This window comes from Zootoca vivipara, chromosome 9 (assembly GCF_963506605.1).
Source record: "Zootoca vivipara chromosome 9, rZooViv1.1, whole genome shotgun sequence".
Taxonomy (NCBI): domain Eukaryota; kingdom Metazoa; phylum Chordata; class Lepidosauria; order Squamata; family Lacertidae; genus Zootoca; species Zootoca vivipara.
This window is the reverse complement of record NC_083284.1, coordinates 74,593,252-74,613,243: the sequence shown is the minus strand read 5'-3', so window position 1 is coordinate 74,613,243 and position 19,992 is coordinate 74,593,252. Positions and strand designations below refer to the sequence as shown.

Genomic DNA, 19,992 nt, shown 5'->3' with positions numbered 1-19,992 from the left:
AAATATTGCTAGCCCTATACCCTAACAGATCTGCTGCAGTGTACCTTGAGGAGGGGTTCTCTTCAGGTTTTCGCATCCCCGTTCGGATCCCGCCTTCCACAACTGACCCACCAAATCAGAAGTCAGTTAGGGAGCGCCCCGACATTGCCATCAGGAAAATAAATAAAGAACTATCGGCAGGGCGGGTCGCGGGCCCATTTTTAACTCCTATAGCCGACCTTCACATTTCCCCGCTAGGCATAGTTCCAAAAAAGGCCCCAGGAGAGTTTAGGTTAATTCATAATCTTTCCCATCCAAAGGGTAGCTCAGTTAATGACGGGATCCCACAGGAGCTTTGTACGGTAAAATACGCCTCCTTTGACCACGCTGTGAAGCTGGTTCGCCGGTTTGGCAAGGGGGCCCTGATGGCGAAGTGCGATATTGAATCGGCCTTCCGCCTCCTTCCTGTACACCCCCACGACTACAAATGGTTGGGTTTTAGGTTCGGGGGCGCTTATTTCATTGACAAAGCTATGCCCATGGGATGTTCTGTCGCATGTTCGGCCTTTGAAACATTTAGCACATTCTTGGATTGGGCCCTTCGCGCTAGGACTGGTCTGTCGGGTGTCACACATTACCTGGACGACTTCCTTTTCGTGGGAGGAGCACACAGTGCCGACTGTGCAGGCCTCATGGAGGCCTTCGCTTCCCTTACAAGCGAACTGGGGGTACCGCTAGCAGCGGATAAAACTGAAGGACCCGTTTCTCGATTGACGTACTTAGGGATCGAATTGGATACGGTAGCGCAAACCTCGCGTTTACCGGCAGAAAAACTTACAGCCCTTAAGGAGTTAATTAGACAGCTTATTCCCCGCAAAAAGGTCACGTTGAGACAAATCCAATCATTACTAGGGCATCTTAATTTCGCTTGTAGAGTTATCTCACCTGGGCGCCCCTTTGGCATGAGGGTCGCCAGGCTCACCATAGGGCTAACCCGACCTTTCCATAGGGTACGTTTGCCAAAGGGGGTCAAAGCGGACCTTGTGAACTGGCTGACCTTTCTAGAACACTACAATGGCGTATCTTTGTGGCAGGATAACATTACTCTACACTCAGACTTTCAGATTCATTCAGACGCAGCGGGCGCATTGGGTTTCGGGGTATATTTCAAAGGGAGATGGTGTGCTGAACCTTGGCCTCCCAGCTGGAAAAACACTGATATTACTCGGGATTTAACATTTTTAGAATTCTTTCCCATAGTGGTAGCAGTGCATCTTTGGTCGGACGACTTCAGGAACCGGAGAGTCTGCTTCAATACGGACAACCAAGCGGTAGTCAGTGTACTTACCAGGCAATCGTCGCGCTCGGGAAGGGTGTCTGCCCTCCTACGTCATTTCGTGCTGCGTAGTCTCGAGTTAAATATGCACTTCTCAGCCAAATTCGTGCCGGGGCAGAATAATAATATCGCAGATGCTTTGTCTCGTTTCCAGATGGACCGCTTCCGCTCATTAGCACCAGATGCGCAGCAGTGTCCAGAGAGGTTCCCGGAACACCTATGGAACCTTGGGAACGCAAAATCCTAAAGGGAGTATTTGCTTCCGTGGCCCCCGCCACCCTCAGCTCCTACAAACGAGCATGGGCAGACTTCCTTGCCTTCCGGCAAAAGGGCACTGGTGTGCGCCTCGAGGGGCCACCAACCCCTGAGGAGGTTATGCAATACGTGGTACACCTCAGGGGGCTGGGTCGCGCCGCCAAGACTCTTGGCATCCACACTGCAGCTATCACCTTTTTCTCGAAATCTCTTTATCTCACCGACCCTTGCGATAACTTCCATTTGCGTAGAGCAATGGAAGGCTGGCGTAGGCTGCAGCCTCCCGTTGCTGATTCCAGGCGGCCCATCACTTTCGACATGCTTACCCATATCCATAAGCAATTGAGAATCCTTTGTTGGTCCAAATTCGAAGCGCGGCTGTTTTCGGCAGCCTTTTCGATAGCTTACTTCGGGGCCCTTAGGGTCGGTGAGGTGGTGTGTGAGGACCACCCTGATGGTATCACCCGGGGCATATTATTACAGGATCTTTCACTGTCCGACTCCCAAGCTCTTGTTCACGTCCGCCATTCCAAAACGGACCAGAGGGGAAAAGGCGCTACCATTTGCCTCCCGGCGACAGGCGCTGCAGGTCCTTGTCCAGTGAAGGACACCAGACGGTATCTTTATCTCCGTCCGCCGGGACCCGGCCCATTACTCATACACCATGACGGTGCTAGGCTTACCCGTCAGCAATTTACCAGGGTACTTCGCAAAGCCATTGCATCTTGCGGGTACAACCCCACTGAATTTTCTGCCCATTCCTTTAGAATCGGCGCTGCTACTTCTGCTATGCACCTAGGCTTGTCATCAGAAAGGATCCAGGAGATGGGGAGGTGGAAGTCGAGCGCCTACAAAAAGTACATTCGCACGTAGGTTGACTCTGGTAGCAGTGCTGACCCTGGCTTTTCATCTCTACTTTTCAGGTTACCATATCATCCGGGTTTGGATAGTGGGGCACAGTATAGTGCATTGGGCCCAGAGAAGGGCAATCGAAGTTGGTCTGGGAAGCGGGCTCGGCCTCCCAGAAAACGTGGAAGTATCCTGGATATCCAGAAGGGGCATGCTGTGGAGCGAGTTGCTACCGATCATCCAAGCCCGGGCTGCTTCACTTGGCCCCCCAGATGTTCTGATGGTGCAGCTCGGTGAGAACGACCTAGCTTACCGAAACGTGGTCGATCTGAAGTTACATATACTCAGGGATTTGGACGTTATGATGGAAAGTTTCCCGGGGATGACGATTCTGTGGTCCTCCTTGCTGGAGAGGCGCTGTTGGCGTGATGGACGTTGCCCAAAAGCTTTGAACAAATCCAGGAGGCTTTTGAACTCATTCGTGGCCCGCAGAGTGTTATCCTTGAATGGCTGGGTTATACAGCATCCCACCTTGAAACGAAGTGAAGCAGCCCTCTATCGCGATGATGGCGTTCACCTTTCTCCTATCGGGAATGACGCCTGGCTACAGAACGTTATTGCTGGCATAAGAGATGTCCTGGATAATGCAGATCTTAATTAGGCGAATAAGAGAGTAGGGTCCCACTTCCCCGGTAAAATAATTGATGAATTGATATATGATATACTAAACTACTAATTAGGGTTACGCTAAAATTAATATTAGGTTTATTATAACATGTGAGCGGATTGGCGGCGAGCCTGGGGGGGCTCGAGTGGCGGTTAGGCGTTGGAAATTTGCATAACAATAAGATGGAGGAGGGGCAGGTTGCGTCATCACCTGCCCAAATTTGGAGAAGTAATTCTGTTAAAGGATTCCGGGGGCGAGGCTTGGTCCAGAGCCGGGAGTCGCCAGGGCCGTAAGGCACGCCCCGTACGGTGGCCACAGGAGGAGTTCCGGTTGATCTGCATCGCCGGGTTCCTTACTGGTGGTTAACTTCTCACGGACTTCAACACACGGGTTGGAGTCGGATTTAGTCTGATAGGTTCCAACGCCTAAGCCAATTCCGCTCAACATGCATAATTAATAAAGTTGTGGCCTGAACCACCCAATTTAACCCTTAAATTCTGTGTCGCGAGTCGTTATTACACTGATCGGAGGGACATTGCTACACAAACCCTCCACGAAATGGCTTCCATTTCTGATTTCAGAGCCCGGGTTAAGTAGGACTCCCTGGTTAGCCTCAGGGCAGTCTCGAGCAGGTCGCACGCCCTGGCGCTGAGGGGTGGAGATTGCTCCGGCGCACCTGACCTCGCAGGGCACAGCATGGCTTCCGTGCGGCTCCGCCACGCAGCGCCCTGCCTACCGGTCCAGCGCCCTGGCGCCCCGCGCCACCGGGACTCTACCTACAGCCGGCCCTGGTTAGCCTTAACCAAGGTTAATGTCTCTGTCAAAATGCCATTCAATTGAGAGTGCTGGTGGGAGTTTGCACTCCGGAAGGGTGGGGTTAATTGCGGTTAAGTAATTGGCAACATTGCATCTTTACCAGACGCATAAGTATGAGGGTGCAAAAAGCGATTAGCGAGCTGAATGGCTTCAGAAGATTAACCATATTAACAACAACAACAGATAAGCCTGTGGAACCTTTAAAGACTTGTACTTAATGTATGAGGTGCCAAGAATCATTGGACTTACCGGTACTTTCTTCCTTTCTTCCTTTCTTCCTTTCATTATATTGTCAAGTGGTAATGAAAATTTCATGTAGGGTTCAGACATGCCCTGGTATCGATTGGCCACTGCCAATTTGGGTGGCTTTTAAACAGGACAAATTTGTGAAAGATCTGTTGCTACTAGCCATTGTCGGAGGCAACATTCACTGGGAATCACAATTGGGGAGAGTGTTGCTGTGGCACAAAAGTACTGCCTGCTGGCTGGTCACTGTGAGAACAAGATACAGGATTAAATGGGCATCTGGCTTGACCTCAGAGCTCTTATGTTCTCATTTGTTTTTGTTTAGTCGTTTAGTCGTGTCCGACTCTTCGTGTCCCCATGGACCATAGCACGCCAGGCACTCCTGTCTTCCACTGCCTCCCGCAGTTTGGTCAAACTCATGTTCGTAGCCTCGAGAACACTGTCCAACCATCTTTTCCTCTGTCGTCCCCTTCTCCTGGTGCCCTCAATCTTTCCCAACATCAGGGTCTTTTCCAAGGATTCTTCTCTTCTCATGAGGTGGCCAAAGTATTGGAGCCTCAGCTTCACGATCTGTCCTTCCAGGGAGCACTCAGGGCTGATTTCCTTCAGAATGGATAGGTTTGATCTTCTTGCAGTCCATGGGACTCTCAAGAGTCTCCTCCAGCACCATAATTCAAAAGCATCAATTCTTCGGCGATCAGCCTTCTTTATGGTCCAGCTCTCACTTCCATACATCACTACAGTGGTGCCTCGCTAGACGAAATTAATTCGTTCCACGGGTCTTTTCTTATAGCGAAAAATTCGTCTAGCGAATCCCATAGGAATGCATTGAAATTTTTTTGAAATTTTTTTTTGCCCATAGGAACGCATTTATTGAATTTCAATGCATTCCTATGGGAAACCGCGATTCGCTAGACGAATTTTTCGTAAAACGCATTCGTCTAGCGAGGCAAGCTCCGCTCAAAAAATCCTTTCATTAAGCGGAAATTTCGTTAAGCAGGGCATTCGTTAAGCGAGGCACCACTGTACTGGGAAAACCAGTAGTGTTCTCATGCAACAGGTCAAATGATCTTCTGTCTTCACCCAATTAAGAAATATGATCAGAAAAATGGAAAACCTCAACAAATATTTATCCCCTGCTCCCAATTTTCTAGTAATTTTCGTGCTGTCCTAACTTGCTATCTTGATTTTCAGGTATCAAAAGAAAACGATAGGTTTCCATCCCATTCTTCTCAGGTTTGCATAGGCTGTGGGAGCGACAAGGGAGACCCATTGCCAATGGCCCATCAGTGTGGCCTGCAACATTGCTCCTGAGCCCCACAAAAATCACTGAATCTTACCATAGTTCAGGGACCTTAGCTGAGCAGAGAGCTGGCCTCCCAGTTGCTCCTAATCCACGTTCTCCCCCCCCCCCCCCCACGTTGCACATAAGCAGGCAGCACGGAGGGAAGAATCAGCAGTTTTTCAGCATTTCTAAGCCAGAGGGGGAAAGCTGTAGAGCAATGTTTACTGAAGGTCAGTAGACCAGAAAGAGAGCCTGAGATGACATGGCTCTTTAGCTTGCGAAGAATGAGGAAAGAACGGCTTTTTGGACACGTAGCCAGTCAATTTAAGGAAAGGTCTGTATTGTTTTTAAAGGTTTTTTTAAAAAATAAAATAAATGTTGTGATACACACGAATGCAAAAGCTCGCAATGCTTTGTGAGAGATCATTATGTAAATGCTTTCATTTTGAAATAAGTCATTAAAATAAACATTTTGTGGGCTCTTGGAGGGTAACCGCTGGCAATGCGCAGTTGCTTATTCCCACCTCCAAGTATAAGTGAATGGCAACCATATAGGAGAAACTAAAGAGGTTTAACCCCATCATGGAGATGGGGGAGAAATCTGCTCCTTGTGGCCCCAGCCATTGTCTGTAGACCCACCTATTCATGTGATCAGCCCACCCTCAGTCCTGTTTTTATGTGTACAGTGGAACCTCGGTTTATGAACACCTCGGTTTATGAACACTGTGGACCCATCTGGAAAGGATTAATTCATTTTCCATTACTTTCAATGGGAAAGTTTGCTTCAGTTTATGAACGCTTCAGTTTATGAACAGACTTCCGGAACCAATTACACCCATGCTTCAGTTTATGAACGCTTCAGTTTAAGTACTCCGCAGACCCGTCTGGAACGGATTAATCCACTTTCCATTACTTTCAATGGGAAAGTTCGCTTCAGTTTATGAATGCTTCAGTTTAAGTACTCTGCGGACCGTCTGGAACGGATTAATCCACTTTCCATTACTTTCAATGGAAAAGTTCGCTTCAGTTTATGAACGCTTCAGTTTATGAACAGACTTCCGGAACCAATTGTGTTCATAAACCGAGGTACCACTGTATTGTGCATGCATAAGACAGAATGGGGAGAACCAGCAAAAATACAGTCCGCACAGGTAGATTCCTTGTCCTGCATCAACCTTCCCAACCTGCCTTCCTTCACATTGTACCACAGCTGCCGCCAGCATGCTCAGTGGTAAGAGATGATGGGATTTGTGCCCTCTGAATGTTGTGGACTGCCAGGTTAGGGAAGGTTGTCATACGCTATATGTCTTTCATAGCAGACCTTTCCTTTTAGTAGTGCATAATTGGGATATTATTAAGTATGAACTTTGGAGTCACAAATTTCAACACATGAGTTCAGGTTGATCAGTGTCATCTAAATCTTACCAAGTTTTTTTATTTTTTAAACACACAATTTTGAATATTTTGCTAAGAAAATGAATAGTGGGTCTTGAGTTCAAATGAGAAAGTATTTTATTTCAGACACTGGCGGATCATCATTTTTAGTGTTTTACATTCAGCTGCCGCTTTATGCCTTTCCAAAGGATGAAGTTATGCTAATGGAAATAGCATTAATTAGTTCGATTGTTGAATCTCATACATGAGTAATACTGCTTAGATAAAGAAATAAAAGAATGCTGAAATTAGAGCATATTTCTGATTTGTGTCTCAGATGTATTAAACTGGTAGAAGTATTTGAGTATTTTTAAAAGGCAATATAGAATACCTGTCAGAAGGGGAAATACAAATAAAAGAGAGCGAGGAGGACAGTTCTTACTGCATTTTAATAGTAAGTAAGACTACTGCTAGGGACCCAGGTGGCGCTGTGGGCTAAACCACTGAGCCTAGGGCTTGCTGATCAGAAGGTCGGCGGTTCGAATCCCTGTGACGGAGTGAGCTCCCGTTGCTTGGTCCCAGCTCCTGCCAACCTACGGTAGCAGTTTGAAAGCACATTAAAATGCAAGTAGATTAATGGGAACCGCTATAGCAGGAAGGTAAACGCCGTTTCCATGTGCTGCTCTGGTTTGCTAGAAGTGGCTTTGTCATGCTGGCCACATGACCTACTCCCTCTAGTCCACTCTTAATTTATAGAATTAATATCCGCTTTATTGTCCCAATCCCCGTAAAGCAAATCCCAAACAATTTCTCCTTTCCTCCTTCTCCAGCCCTTGACCATCTTGGTGACCTTCATATATATATTCTCCAACTCCCATCTTTTTTAAAATGGGGGGTTGTATACTGCAATCTGAACAGCCACTGATAATCAGAGTGACCTGACAGCTGAAGCCCTGTTTGGGAGGTATCCAGATTGTTTGCACGTACATGGACACACAGTTCTGTTGGTTAGCGCTAATACACCAGCAGCAACACTTCTTGGAGTTCAGCAATCCTGCTGCTTCCCACGCCACCACGAAATAGCTCACTGTTTATCTGGCTAAAACAATCCATGAGCCCAGGTTTTGACATTACAAGATGGACTGGCTTGCTTTCTGGCAGCGTGGCAGGAACAGAGAGGGGTAGAGCCAGAACATTTGAGCAGCATGCACCACTGCACATGAAACCATAGTTTGTTTTTTGTGGGATGTGAAACACAAGAGCAGTCAAGTACAACATCCCTAGAGTGGACATAAAAGGGGGTGTCTGGACCAGCCAGTCAGAACTTCCTGTTTCTCCTAGGCTGGGACAAATTTTCTCTGCATGTGACTAGAGGTGGGCATGACCTCACCTGCCCAGGTAACAAAAGAGCAGGACTGGTCAGCCATATCTCTCTCTCTCTGACCACATTCGTCAAAGAAGCAACATCTGCTTAGCCTAAGATGTGCTTTTGGCTTCCAGCCAAGAGAGGACAAAGGGACTGTCTCCATATGGGATAGTTTCCAGGTGTATATTACTTTTGTAACTTAAGCCTGCCTTCTGGGATCCATTTGTGAACAGAATGTGTGAGTAAACTCTTTTTATACTTTTATAGAAGACTCTGTCGTGTCTATCTTTTTATGACGGACTGAAGGGGAAATTACCAACGAAACTTATTTTAGAGGCTTTAGTGAGCCTGAGCAAACACATCTGCTGTGCAAGTTTAAAAAGGGGGGGTGTTACTCTGCTAAATTGTAGAACTTGTTAACACAAGTTGGAAAGGATATAATCAAACAATATATCCTCTCCTGGATCCCTGAACATTCCCACAGTTTTTAATTATGATTTCGTGTGATGTGTGAACCGGGCCATTTTGCTTGTTAGGTAGTATATTACTTGCATGTGCCCCATTCTTTCTTTTGGGGCCCTCCACCCCACCTGCAATAGAGGAAACACATTTGCACATGACACAAAATGCATGCAGCTCAAAGTTTTATGCAAATTTGTATGCTCTTTCGAGAGAAGGGAGGAGGACCCAATCCACATCTGTGTCCTGGGCCCAGGAAATCCTGTTGACATCCTTGGTTCAGATATTGCAATGTACTCTCTGCACAGCTGCCCTTGGAAAGTGTGTGGAAGCTGCAGTCGGGCAGGTATATAAATAGCCCTTCACGTAGGCTTTGTTCGCTAAGATAAACCTCCAGGCATTCAGACACAGAAGGTTATGTAAACGGAAAGGGCGCTGTGGCTATTGCTGTGTTGCAAAGTGTTAAAGTAGATGGGGGTGGGCTGCTGGATTGGTGCAAAGTTCTAGTGCTCACCTCCAGCATGACTGGCTCTCCCAATTTTATTCTTATCCATTTGCTTCCAGTCACAGTTCTAGGGGGTCCGTGGCAGAGCATCAGCCTTGCATTCAAAAGTATAATCCCTGGCATTTCCAAACAGGAATGGGGGAGACCCCTGTCTGAAACCCTGGAGACCCTCTGCCAGTCAACGTAGACAGTATTGAGCAAAATGGATGCCATGGTCTGATTCGGCGTAAGGCAGTTTCCTATGTATGCAGGCACTCCTATCTTAGGAAAAGTAGCCTTCCTTGCCTGTACACTTTTAGGACTGGTAAATAGGGTTGCCACCTGTCCCTAGAGAAACGTAATTGTCCCCCCCCCCCTTTTTAAGAAAAGTGTCCCCTTTCCTGTTCGGACTTCAAACATGACACATGTTTTCACGTATTCAAGCTCCTCCCCCTCCCCCTCCAAACTGCACATCCAGAGAGTGGATCCGGTGGGAGGAGGAGAGCGAGAGCCTGAGAGGGAGTTTGTGGGGGCAGAGGAGGAGCACTGAGATTGAAGGTTCTGTATGCAAAAAGTGATGTTTAGAGCACTGAGCCTGTATCCTACATTTTCAATACCGTACAAAGTAAACTGATCTAGGTTGAAGAGAGCACGTTATGAAGAGTTCTGTTGCACTTCATTTTGCTCATGTCCTGCTTGTAGATGTATGATGTCATGTGAAGTAGGACATATGGGTGGGGCCAGAATTAGGTCCAGAAGCGCCCCCTCCCCCCCTGGTTAAAGCCTCTTACCACCCTTCCAGTCTGGATCATCCCTCCATGCCTACAGTTGACTTCTAACATCCCATTCATGCAGCTGCTAATTCAGTGAATGACATCTCTTTTAGTTTGGCCCTCAAGTGCATCTGAATTGGCTGAGTCAGCCAGCTCCTTTCAAGAAAAATTATATGGCATGTGGATGCTGTGAATTTGCCAGCCTGTGGCAATAAATAATTAACATGTACTATTTTTTCACCTGCCAGATGTAACACACCTGAAATGATGTTCCCTGAAATATATAATTCAAGTTTATTGCTTTCTCTAACAAGCTCTGGGTGCCCTGAGAAGTTTTGTAGGTTGCCACCTTTAGTTCCCTTTTTCTTTTTAAACAACAATTTTATTGTCATTTGTGATAATGAGAAAAGATAATCTCTTGAAATTCTGTTTTTTTGTAAAAGGGTTACAACGTTACCTCAGATGATATAAGGATGATGCCTAGAGACATCCTAACTAACCTTGTATATTTCAATATATATGTGATTTTTAGCTCCCCGATTCACCCCTCAACCTCTCCCGCATTTTGCCCGACCAAAGGTGGCAACCCTACTGGTGGGGTCACATCAGTGGTCGCATCCAGAGCAGCTATTTTAGTTGTGGTGTCACTTCTTTGGAATTCCCTCTCGGAGGAAACACCACCAGATCCTGGCCTTATAAATAACTACCTTGATACAAGATAGGCAGTTGGTCTCTGTGTGGTGTGTTCTGACTGCCAGGGGCTGGCTTCCCAAGTCATCAAGCAGATATTCCTAGCCAAGGAGAAAAAGAGAGGTGCAAGGAGAAAAAGAGAGGCTACTGGATTATGAATGCTCCCTATGTTTCCGTTTATTTCTTCATTACATTTGGATCAGTATTTTCTTCCAGCATTACCTTTCCATTTTGTTTTGCTTTTGTCTCTTGCAGTTATCCATGTGGCCCTATTTATTTGGGATGATAATTGTGCCATCACTCATCCAAATGGCAGTCTTGCCTTTTCTTCCGGAAAGTCCCCGCTTTTTGCTGCTTGAAAGACACGACACAAAAGCAGCAGAAAAAGGTGCTGTTCTTCTTCTTTTTCCCATCATTTGTCTGTTTGCCTCGAAAGACAGGATTTCCCCTGAAAATGCAAATATCCCTTTGTTTTGCAGTCTCCTTTCTTTAACTCCAAGAGTCCTACAAAAATTGCATAATATCAAAACACTCGAGGCACTCGCAATCTGCTTTTCCACCATGCGATTCTGTTTCATGCAAAGTATCTGTCTCCTGCAACTAGGGCTTTCTCGGTGGTGGCACCTGCCATATGGAGTGCCTTGCTCAGTGTGGTGTGCCAGCCCTCATCCCTAGGATGTTTTCAGGTGACCAGTTGACAGGACTGCTCAAAAAGATCTTCTTCAATTTACTGTTAGCTCTGCTGGTTTGGTTTAATTTTTATGATGGCGTTTAAGTTGAGGGTTGCTTTATGTTTTAAAATACTGTTTTCTGTTTTGACATTCGTACCTAAATAGGCAATGGTGGCGCTGTGGTTAAACCATTGAGCCTGGGGCTTGCCGATCAGAAGGTCGGCGGTTCGAATCCCTGTGACGGGGTGAGCTCCCGTTGCTTGGTCCCAGCTCCTGCCAACCTAGCAGTTCGAAAGCACGTCAAAATGCAAGTAGATAGGAACCGCTACAGCGGGAAGGTAAACGGTGTTTCCATGTGCTGTTCTGGTTTGCCAGAAGCGGCTTTGTCATGCTGGCCACATGACCTGGAAGCTATACGCCGGCTCCCTCGGCCAATAATGTGAGATGAGCGCGCAACCCCAGAGTCGGTCATGACTGGACCTAATGGTCAGGGGTCCCTTTACCTTTACCTTTATGCCTGCAAATTTGCATTCTCCAAATCTCCAAGGTAATAATCCTAGCATGTATTTGTGGGTGCGTTTTTTTTAATACTTACAGTATTTGTATCCAGAAGCTGAATCAATACCATATTCAGCACTACATCTGTGTTCCCATGGACCTCAAGTGTACACAAAGTCTATGAGATGAACCAAACTCATATGAACTTCCTGGTATAATTTACATGGAGCTATACAACCATTTTTTTTACCCAGGAAAAAAGAAATGTTTGATGCAAATTAACTCTTTGATTTGTGGGTTTACAGCGTTTCAGACCTTTCTTGGCAAATCTGATGTGTCCTATGAAGTGGAAGACGTTTTGGAGGAGAGTCGAGTTCAGAGAAACACGCAGATAGCATCGATCTTCCAGCTTTTGTGTGACAGCAGTAAGCGATGGCAGATCCTCACCATAATTGTAACCATGGCCTGCTACCAACTCTGCGGTCTTAATGCTGTAAGTGAGATACATTTCTATGTTTTGCTCCAATGTTTCAAGATCTGTCTAGAATATTTCTAGAATGTTTTGGCGACGGCCTCAAATCCCTGAATGGAAGGGCTTTTAGAAAGGCAAAATGAAGGGTTTGTCCTCTCATAGGATCATAGAATTGTAGAGTTGGAAGGGACCCCATGGGTTATCCAGTCCAACCCCCTGCAATGCCTCTTTCAGACCAAAGTCTCCTTCCCCTGAAAGCCTGGGCTCAGCCTGGGAGGGCCTTTAATCCAGCACCATCATTCCCCTGCCAGCCCCCCAGTGGATCAGAGGGTAGAGCCAAACCGGTGATAAGCACTGTTACCGAAAATAATCAGTGTTTTTATTGATACACAATGTTTAATTCAGCAAGTAGCACTGGGCAACTTTATACCAGTGGGCGTGATGGGATTTTTACTCCTTTTCTCCTGCCTTTTCTCCTGCAGCTCCCAATCCTTCTAGCCGATCTTTGAGGCTGCAGGGGGAAGGGTGGAAGGATAAGTCCCATTTGCCAAAGCAGACATCTGTTTCCCAAGTGGGATGCCACCATTGGATATAGCCCCTTATCTTCATACTATGAACTTTGAAGAAAGATGCAACAACATAAAGCAAAATATGGTGCACTGATACTTCAAAACACATTCCTAAGTTTCCTAGTATTGGGGGATAGATCTCATAGTTATTGAGCCAATGCTATTGTCTTCAGGTAAGCAGGGGTGTTTTGTTTTGTTTGTGTGTGTGTGTGTGTGTGTGTGTGTGTGTGAGAGAGAGAGAGAGAGAGAGAGAGAGAAATGCATTAACTCATTTTTCCTGTTGAATCATTGTTCTTTTTCACTGGTTATGCCTTACTCCCTGACCCATTAAACTTCCTGAAGGGCAAATTCAAGTCCAAGTCAGATCACTAAGTTAACAACCTGATTTCAGTCTTTTTCTGCCAGCAGTTGCAGAATAGCTGTTGGCTGGCCAATCTCCCTCCCTCCTTCCAGCCACTATGAGAACAGGATGCTGGAGCAATGGTCCAGTGGCCTCATCCAGGAGATGATTCTTATGTTCTTAGATGCAGTAGATGCCTTCTTTTCATCATAACTACCAAGCCAAGGCAACCCCAATATATTGCATTTGGCTCAGATGAAATGGGATCATCATGCTTCACTTTGAAATACGTGGAAAACATTCTTTCACAGAGACTGACATCTGCGGAGCAAATCCAACACCCCAAATGAATTCTGTTGCTCTCTAAATAAGCTACCTGGGATGATGGCATGACCACATCTAATTAAGGGATAACTTGAAAATTACTGTGTCCTTTTTAAAAAGGAAAACCTTTTGCACCTTCCAAAGCAATTTGTAACGATTTTTTGGCAGTAACTTTCTAAGAGTTAATTAGATGTTACTGAGAAATTCTTCGCTGTCTGCTGTGGATAAGAGGAAAATCGCACTTCATCATACCTTCAATAAACCTACAAAAGACATCCCACAAAAAGTATAGCTTTCTACTAACTGTAGGATTTCAGTACTAATGACAGGCTTGTTCTGTTCCCTGTTGTGGATACTTTACTGAGAAAAGATATGGAATTATCTTGTCATCTATTCGGTTTACAGCTCTTCTTATAATTATACTTACAAGAAATAGAAAAGTGCCATGTGTAGTGAAATAACCAAGGCAGGGTTTTTTTCCCTCCCCAGTCCTGCACTTGAAGTGCTGGAAATAGAATGGGAACATCTGGGATTGTGGCAAGAAGATGTAGTAGATGTCTTCAAAGAGAAGGGGGAATCTCGAAATGAAGTGGTATTGATTCCCTCTAAGAATTACTCATAGAGTAGGTTTAAAGACTCAGTAGAAATGGTGTGTGCCATGTGGGGTTCTGCACTCTTGAAAAAGCTGTGAGAGAGCATCCCTTTGAGGGTGGAGAGTTGCAATTGGGAGAGGTTAGTTATTTACAGGCTAGGTTGGAAGAGGATGATAAATCATAGCTTAAGTTACAGATAGGTAGCCATGTTGGTCTGAGTCGAAACAAAATTTAAAAATTCCTTCAGTAGCACCTTAAAGACCAACTAAGTTTTTATTTTGGTATGAGCTTTCGTGCGAAAGCTCATACCAAAATAAAAACTTAGTTGGTCTTTAAGGTGCTACTGAATGAATTTTTTTATTTCATAGGTTAAGGTTAGGGAGAAGCGTTGAGAGTGTTAAGCAGCACAGACAATACCACTGTCCTGTTGTTTGCATATATCTTTTTCCAGATTTAGCCATTTGCTAATGTCCTGAGCTTCCAGCTAGGGTAAACTGAAAAATAATACAGTATATCAACATATTGTTTCTTCTTCTTTAAATTTACAGTCAAGGGACTTTCCAGACAATCACTTTAGAGAGCAACTGTTGCTGCTCCTACGTTGTGTGAAATTCAGATTTCTTTCCTCAATAAAGTACTTTTCTTTTTTGCAGGGTGGAAGGCTGCCATAATGTTTTACATTATAGTACACCCAGCTCTTTGTATTTATATAACACCACAACGTTCAACAAAATCTCTACATATTATATCAGTCGCGTGTTTCTAATTTGGTTTATTAAAGTGCTCCAGCACAATTGGAGCACAGAGTTGTGCTGTTAACGTCCGGTTGGATGTCACTGGGCATTAAATGTATGTAATGTACTGAGGCATTAAATGTATGTAGTCCTACATTTTAATTAAATTTTAAAGACCTTTTTGAAATCAAATAACTGAAAAGAAATGGTTTCTTGTTACAGATTTGGTTCTACACAAATGACATTTTCAAGGGAGCCGGACTAAATCCTGAAATAATCCCATATGTTACTTTAAGCACAGGAGGGATTGAGATTTTGGCTGCCATTTTCTCCGTAAGTACTGTGTCTTCTATACCCTTTAGAATCCTTTTAGCTTCCTCCTCTTTGGATTTGATGTGGCATTTTCAGGCAAAAAGCAGACAGAAGGGGCTATGTTTTATAAACTTTATTCAACTTTACTCAATATTTTAAGAGGTTGGGATGCAGAAAATTTCAAGTCTGCAGTCATTATGAGTTCTCAATAAATTAGATTAATCTAGTTTATTGCTGTATTAGTTTTTCATTTATTTAAATAGCACCATTAATGTGTGTATGTCATAGAATCACAGAACTGGAATGAGTCCTGAGGTTAATCTTGCCTAACTCCCTGCAATGTAGGAATCTCAACTAAAGCATCCATGTGTCCCATATTACAGAGTACTGCATAGCTGCCAAGTCTCCCATATTCTCCGGGAAATCCCCGTTTTTCCAGCTGTTCTTAGCTGAAAAAATGGATTTTTTTGTTTTTCCCCGGTTTATTCTGGCGCGGTGGCCATTTTGGAACTGGGCGGAGCATGCTCAGAAGTGACTTTTGATGCTGCTTTGCCCAGTTCCAAAATGGCTGCAGTGCGACTTCTGGCGCGGTGACCATTTTGGAACTGGGCAAAGCAGCATCAAAAGTCACTTCTGAGCATGCTCCGCCCAGTTCCAAAATGGCGGCAGCGCTACTTCCGGCCCGGTCCCTTATTTCTCGGACAGCAACTTGGCAGGTATGGGGTACTGTGAACCTTGCTATCTAAAATCCAGTACAGGGACGAAGAGTAGGGGGGGGGGGGTAAACAGTGAATAAATATGCTATAGTTCTGAATTTAGGCCAATGTTTATTTTAGCCTACGTCACCACAAAAGGGAAGAAATGGGGAAAGGGGGGGGGGAGAGAGATTGTTTTCTGTGGTACAAAAAGCCTCATGTTGGAAAATGACCACAACCATTTAGAACTAGTTACTTTTAAAATGTAGGGCCTATATACATTTAAAAGGATGCACAGTCCAGACCCATTTACTTATTTTAAAAGCATATGAATTACTTTCATGCCCTGAAATCAGTGATGTTCACAGTTCCAATCCTGAAAACAGTGGGACTTGCCTGTAAGAAAGCCTGCCTAACACTATGGTTGGATCCTGTCATATATTTAAAAGTGTGCATGTAATTTACAAAGATGTCACAATCAAAATTGCCCCATAGCTGGCTTTCTTCCTGAGGATGAAAAGATGCTGTGGGGACTTCTGTCTGTTCCCTCACTGCGGAACAGCTCAAGGGAGCAATACTGAGCAGGCAAAAGGCCTGGTCTGCCTCTCTTTGCTTACCTTGGGTACTTATAATTCATTCATCTTAGGGGGAAAAGAATTATGCAACTACAATAAATGAAATGTGAGCCTCATTCACCTGTCGGGGTGCATAGGATTGCAGCCTCCAAGTGGAGGGGGCGAGATCCAAGAATGACATACTCTATGTTTGTATATCAACTTGGTGAATTTATTCAGATGGGCTGCTCAAATGCATAGCTGCCAAGTTTTCCCTTTTCTCACGAGGAAGCCTATTCAGCATGAGGGAATTTCCCTTAAAAAAAGGGATAACTTGGCAGCTATGCTCAAATAGGTTACCCAAGTCCTAAGCATGCTTGCTTTTTGCACTTCATTTGACTAGACCTGCTTAGGAACAGCCTTGATAAACATAATTCATATTCATTGCTCTCAATAAATTGTAAGATCAGTGCAGCTGAGCAAAGCTAGGCAAAGCAAACGCTGAAGTCAATGCCATTGATTGTGTTGACTTTTTTTTTAGTCCTTTCCATGCAGAAAATTCTGCTGCTTTGTTGCCTTTGATATTATATCCAGTTCCGACAGAAGGCAAGTTCCCATAGCAGCAAAGCTAAAAATGGAATGTGAGGTCATGAGCAAGGAGGAATGAAAAAGCTGCCTGGTTTAATTCAACTTTTAATTAATTAATGCTTGAACACATGCTTAGTAAGAGGGGTGTGCTGCAGGGGCCACTAAAAGTGGAATTGCAACCAACTTTCCATGGAGCCAAAAATTTAATGTGGTTTTCTGCGCATGTGATGTGCAGGCATGTGTGAATTGACCCACTGGCAGAGGCTCAGAGGCCCCTAATTGCTGACATTCTCCCTAATATTCTCTTATATGCTTTCATGACACTTCTCTAGGTGCATGGTTAAATTAAATATTTCTAATATAAAACATGCAGAATTGTTGAAATAGTTCATGCACAAAGTAACACAAAGTAGGTACTCATTACTCCATGTGTGCAGAGCCTCTGAAAATTCACTCTGACAAACACTGGTGAGCACCCTTTAGAATATTAATACTGTTGTTAGTGTGACTTAATGGTATATTAATTTGGTTGTAAATCGTGGGCACAAACCATTATTCCACTTCAGTGCAGCTTATGCAGCAGACCAATGGTTTATGATCTATATGATTTTGTGATCTAATCATAATTTCATATATAGAAAGTTACAACACTTGGAATATGAAAAAAGTGCATGTTCCAGTTTGGAGAGTTTTTTGTTTGTGTTGTAAAAAGTATAGCATTGTGATCCAAGTGACTAATCCTAGCATCTTTAGGATTCCCTGAAGGACATGGACTCCCATTGCCCCTAGATTGATCTGTGAGGAGTTACAAGAGTTGACCACGTAAATCCAGGATGCCTCTGGTTTTATTAGAAAATGAGACACTGTTTATCTTTCTTCCTCAGGGCTTAGTGATAGAACGACTCGGACGCAGACCTCTTCTGATCGGGGGGTTTGGCTTGATGGTCCTCTTCTTTGTAATACTCACTGTGTGTATGACTTTACAGGTATGTAAACCTGCCCTGCTCAGCTTAAATATCAGACAATTCTCCTTGCTCTTTCCTCTACACAGTGTGTGATCTTTAATGTGCAACTTTGACATTGAAGTCATGTGTGAGTTAACTATTACACTGTCAGTTATTTATGTCCTTTTAAAATTCTGTTTAGCCAAGAGAAAACCAAAAGCTTCACAACTGAAATTGTTCTTGGAGGTTTCAAGATGAGACAGTTTAGGGATAATAAAGTGTTTCATACACTACCCATTGGAATAAGAGAAAAACGAGGGGCTAGAACCTTTTCCCACAACGTCTCTTGATCATTTGTATAAAAGGAAACATTATAATATAATATAATATAATATAATATAATATAATATAATATAATATAATATAATATAATATAATATAATAATACTATTTTTGGGACCCAGGTGGCGCTGTGGGCTAAACCACAGAGTCTAGGGCTTGCTGATCAGAAGGTTGGCGGTTCGAATCCCTGCAACGGGGTGAGCTCCCGTTGCTCGGTCCCAGCTCCTGCCCACCTAGCAGTTTGAAAGCACATCAAAAGTGCAAGTAGATAAATAGGGACCGCTCCGGCGGGAAGGTAAACGGCATTTCCGTGCGCTGCTCTGGTTCGCCAGAAGCAGCTTTGTCATGCTGGCCACATGACCCGGAAGCTGTCTGCAGACAAACGCCGGCTCCCTCGGCCTATAGAGCGAGATGAGCGCCGCAACCCCAGAGTCGGACACGACTGGACCTGATGGTCAGGGCCCCCTTTACCTTTACCCTTTAATAATACTATTTTAATCTAACCTTGGTTCTCCAAACTCTGGTTTGTTTGAACTAGGATTAGTAAAAAAACTATCTGGGATCAAACATATTCATTCTCCCTATCCTCCTTTATTCTGGCCTGCATAGTGTATGAGCATTGCTGCTAACCCTGACTGAAGAGATCACAGAACTCCAATTCACTTTGAATTGTGAGGTTGAGGTTGGTAATGCATGATTCCCAACACAACCATGGTCCCTAAACCATAGTTCAGCATTCATTCTTCAGCAGCCCTAATTCTGTGTTTTAAATACAGTGGTACCTCGGTTTATGAACACAATTGGTTCCGGAAGTCTGTTCATAAACTGAAGCATTCATAAACTGAAGCGAACTTTCCCATTGAAAGTAATGGAAAGTGAATTAATCCGTTCCAGATGGGTCCACAGCGTTCGTAAACCGAAAATTCATAAACCAAGGTGTTCGTAAACCGAGGTTTCACTGTACAGTGGTGCCTCGCTTAACGAATGCCCTGCTTAACGAAATTTCCGCTTAACGAAATGATTTTTCGAGCGGAGGTTGCCTCGCTAGACGAATTCATTTTATGAAAAATTCGTCTAGCGAATCGCGGTTTCCCATAGGAATGCATTGAAATTCAATTAATGCGTTCCTATGGGCAATTTTTTTTAAAAAAAAATCAATGCATTCCTATGGGATTCGCTAGACGAATTTTTCATTATAAGAAAAGACCCGTGGAACGAATTAAATTCGTCTAGCGAGGCACCACTGTATGTGTATCTGAAAGATTATATCACTCCTAGATATCCTGTTGCTTTTTGGCAATTTCATTTTAAATATTTTGATTCAAAAAAGTGAAGATTTGTTATTTGCTCTAAATGTCAGGAGCCCGACATGATTAGCATTTACTTTCCAAGTGGCTATTTTTTAAATGGTCCAAAGAAGGTTCTGAAGGAGGTCACAGAACTAAGTAGCAGAAGTCATTTTCATCCCTGGCTTGTTTCTCTCCTGTTGCATCGATTATTGTACAGCTTCTGTTGCTCCAGAGGGCATCTCTCAAACTGATGAAAGCTATAATTCTGACAGGTCAAAACAGCAGGCTTGGGGTGAACTTTCAGTACATTGTCTTTCCCCAGGCAAAGTCATGATCTCCGTTCCTCACACAAAGGTTAACACATATTTCCCAGGAAAGAGTTGCTTCAAGTAGTGTGCAAACATGAGCATATCTACATTTTTTAGCCAGAGCTTGGATGTAGTAAGTTGCCTTATACTGATTCCACCCAGATAAGCCTCCCAGAGTGG

The 19,992-nt window shown here is 44.3% G+C and overlaps 1 protein-coding gene across 4 annotated transcripts in view; it reads left to right on the top strand.

Annotated features, from left to right (window-relative positions):
* Positions 1–19,992, top strand: part of SLC2A9 (solute carrier family 2 member 9) — a 76,746-nt gene that overhangs the window by 43,193 nt on the left and 13,561 nt on the right. For all 4 annotated transcript variants that reach the window (XM_060279063.1, XM_060279064.1, XM_060279066.1 and 1 more), the window contains 4 exons: positions 10,835–10,967; positions 12,054–12,241; positions 15,003–15,113; positions 17,814–17,915. In XM_060279063.1, the coding sequence (XP_060135046.1) occupies positions 10,835–10,967; positions 12,054–12,241; positions 15,003–15,113; positions 17,814–17,915 (534 nt within the window). The remainder of the gene's footprint in view (positions 1–10,834; positions 10,968–12,053; positions 12,242–15,002; positions 15,114–17,813; positions 17,916–19,992) is intronic.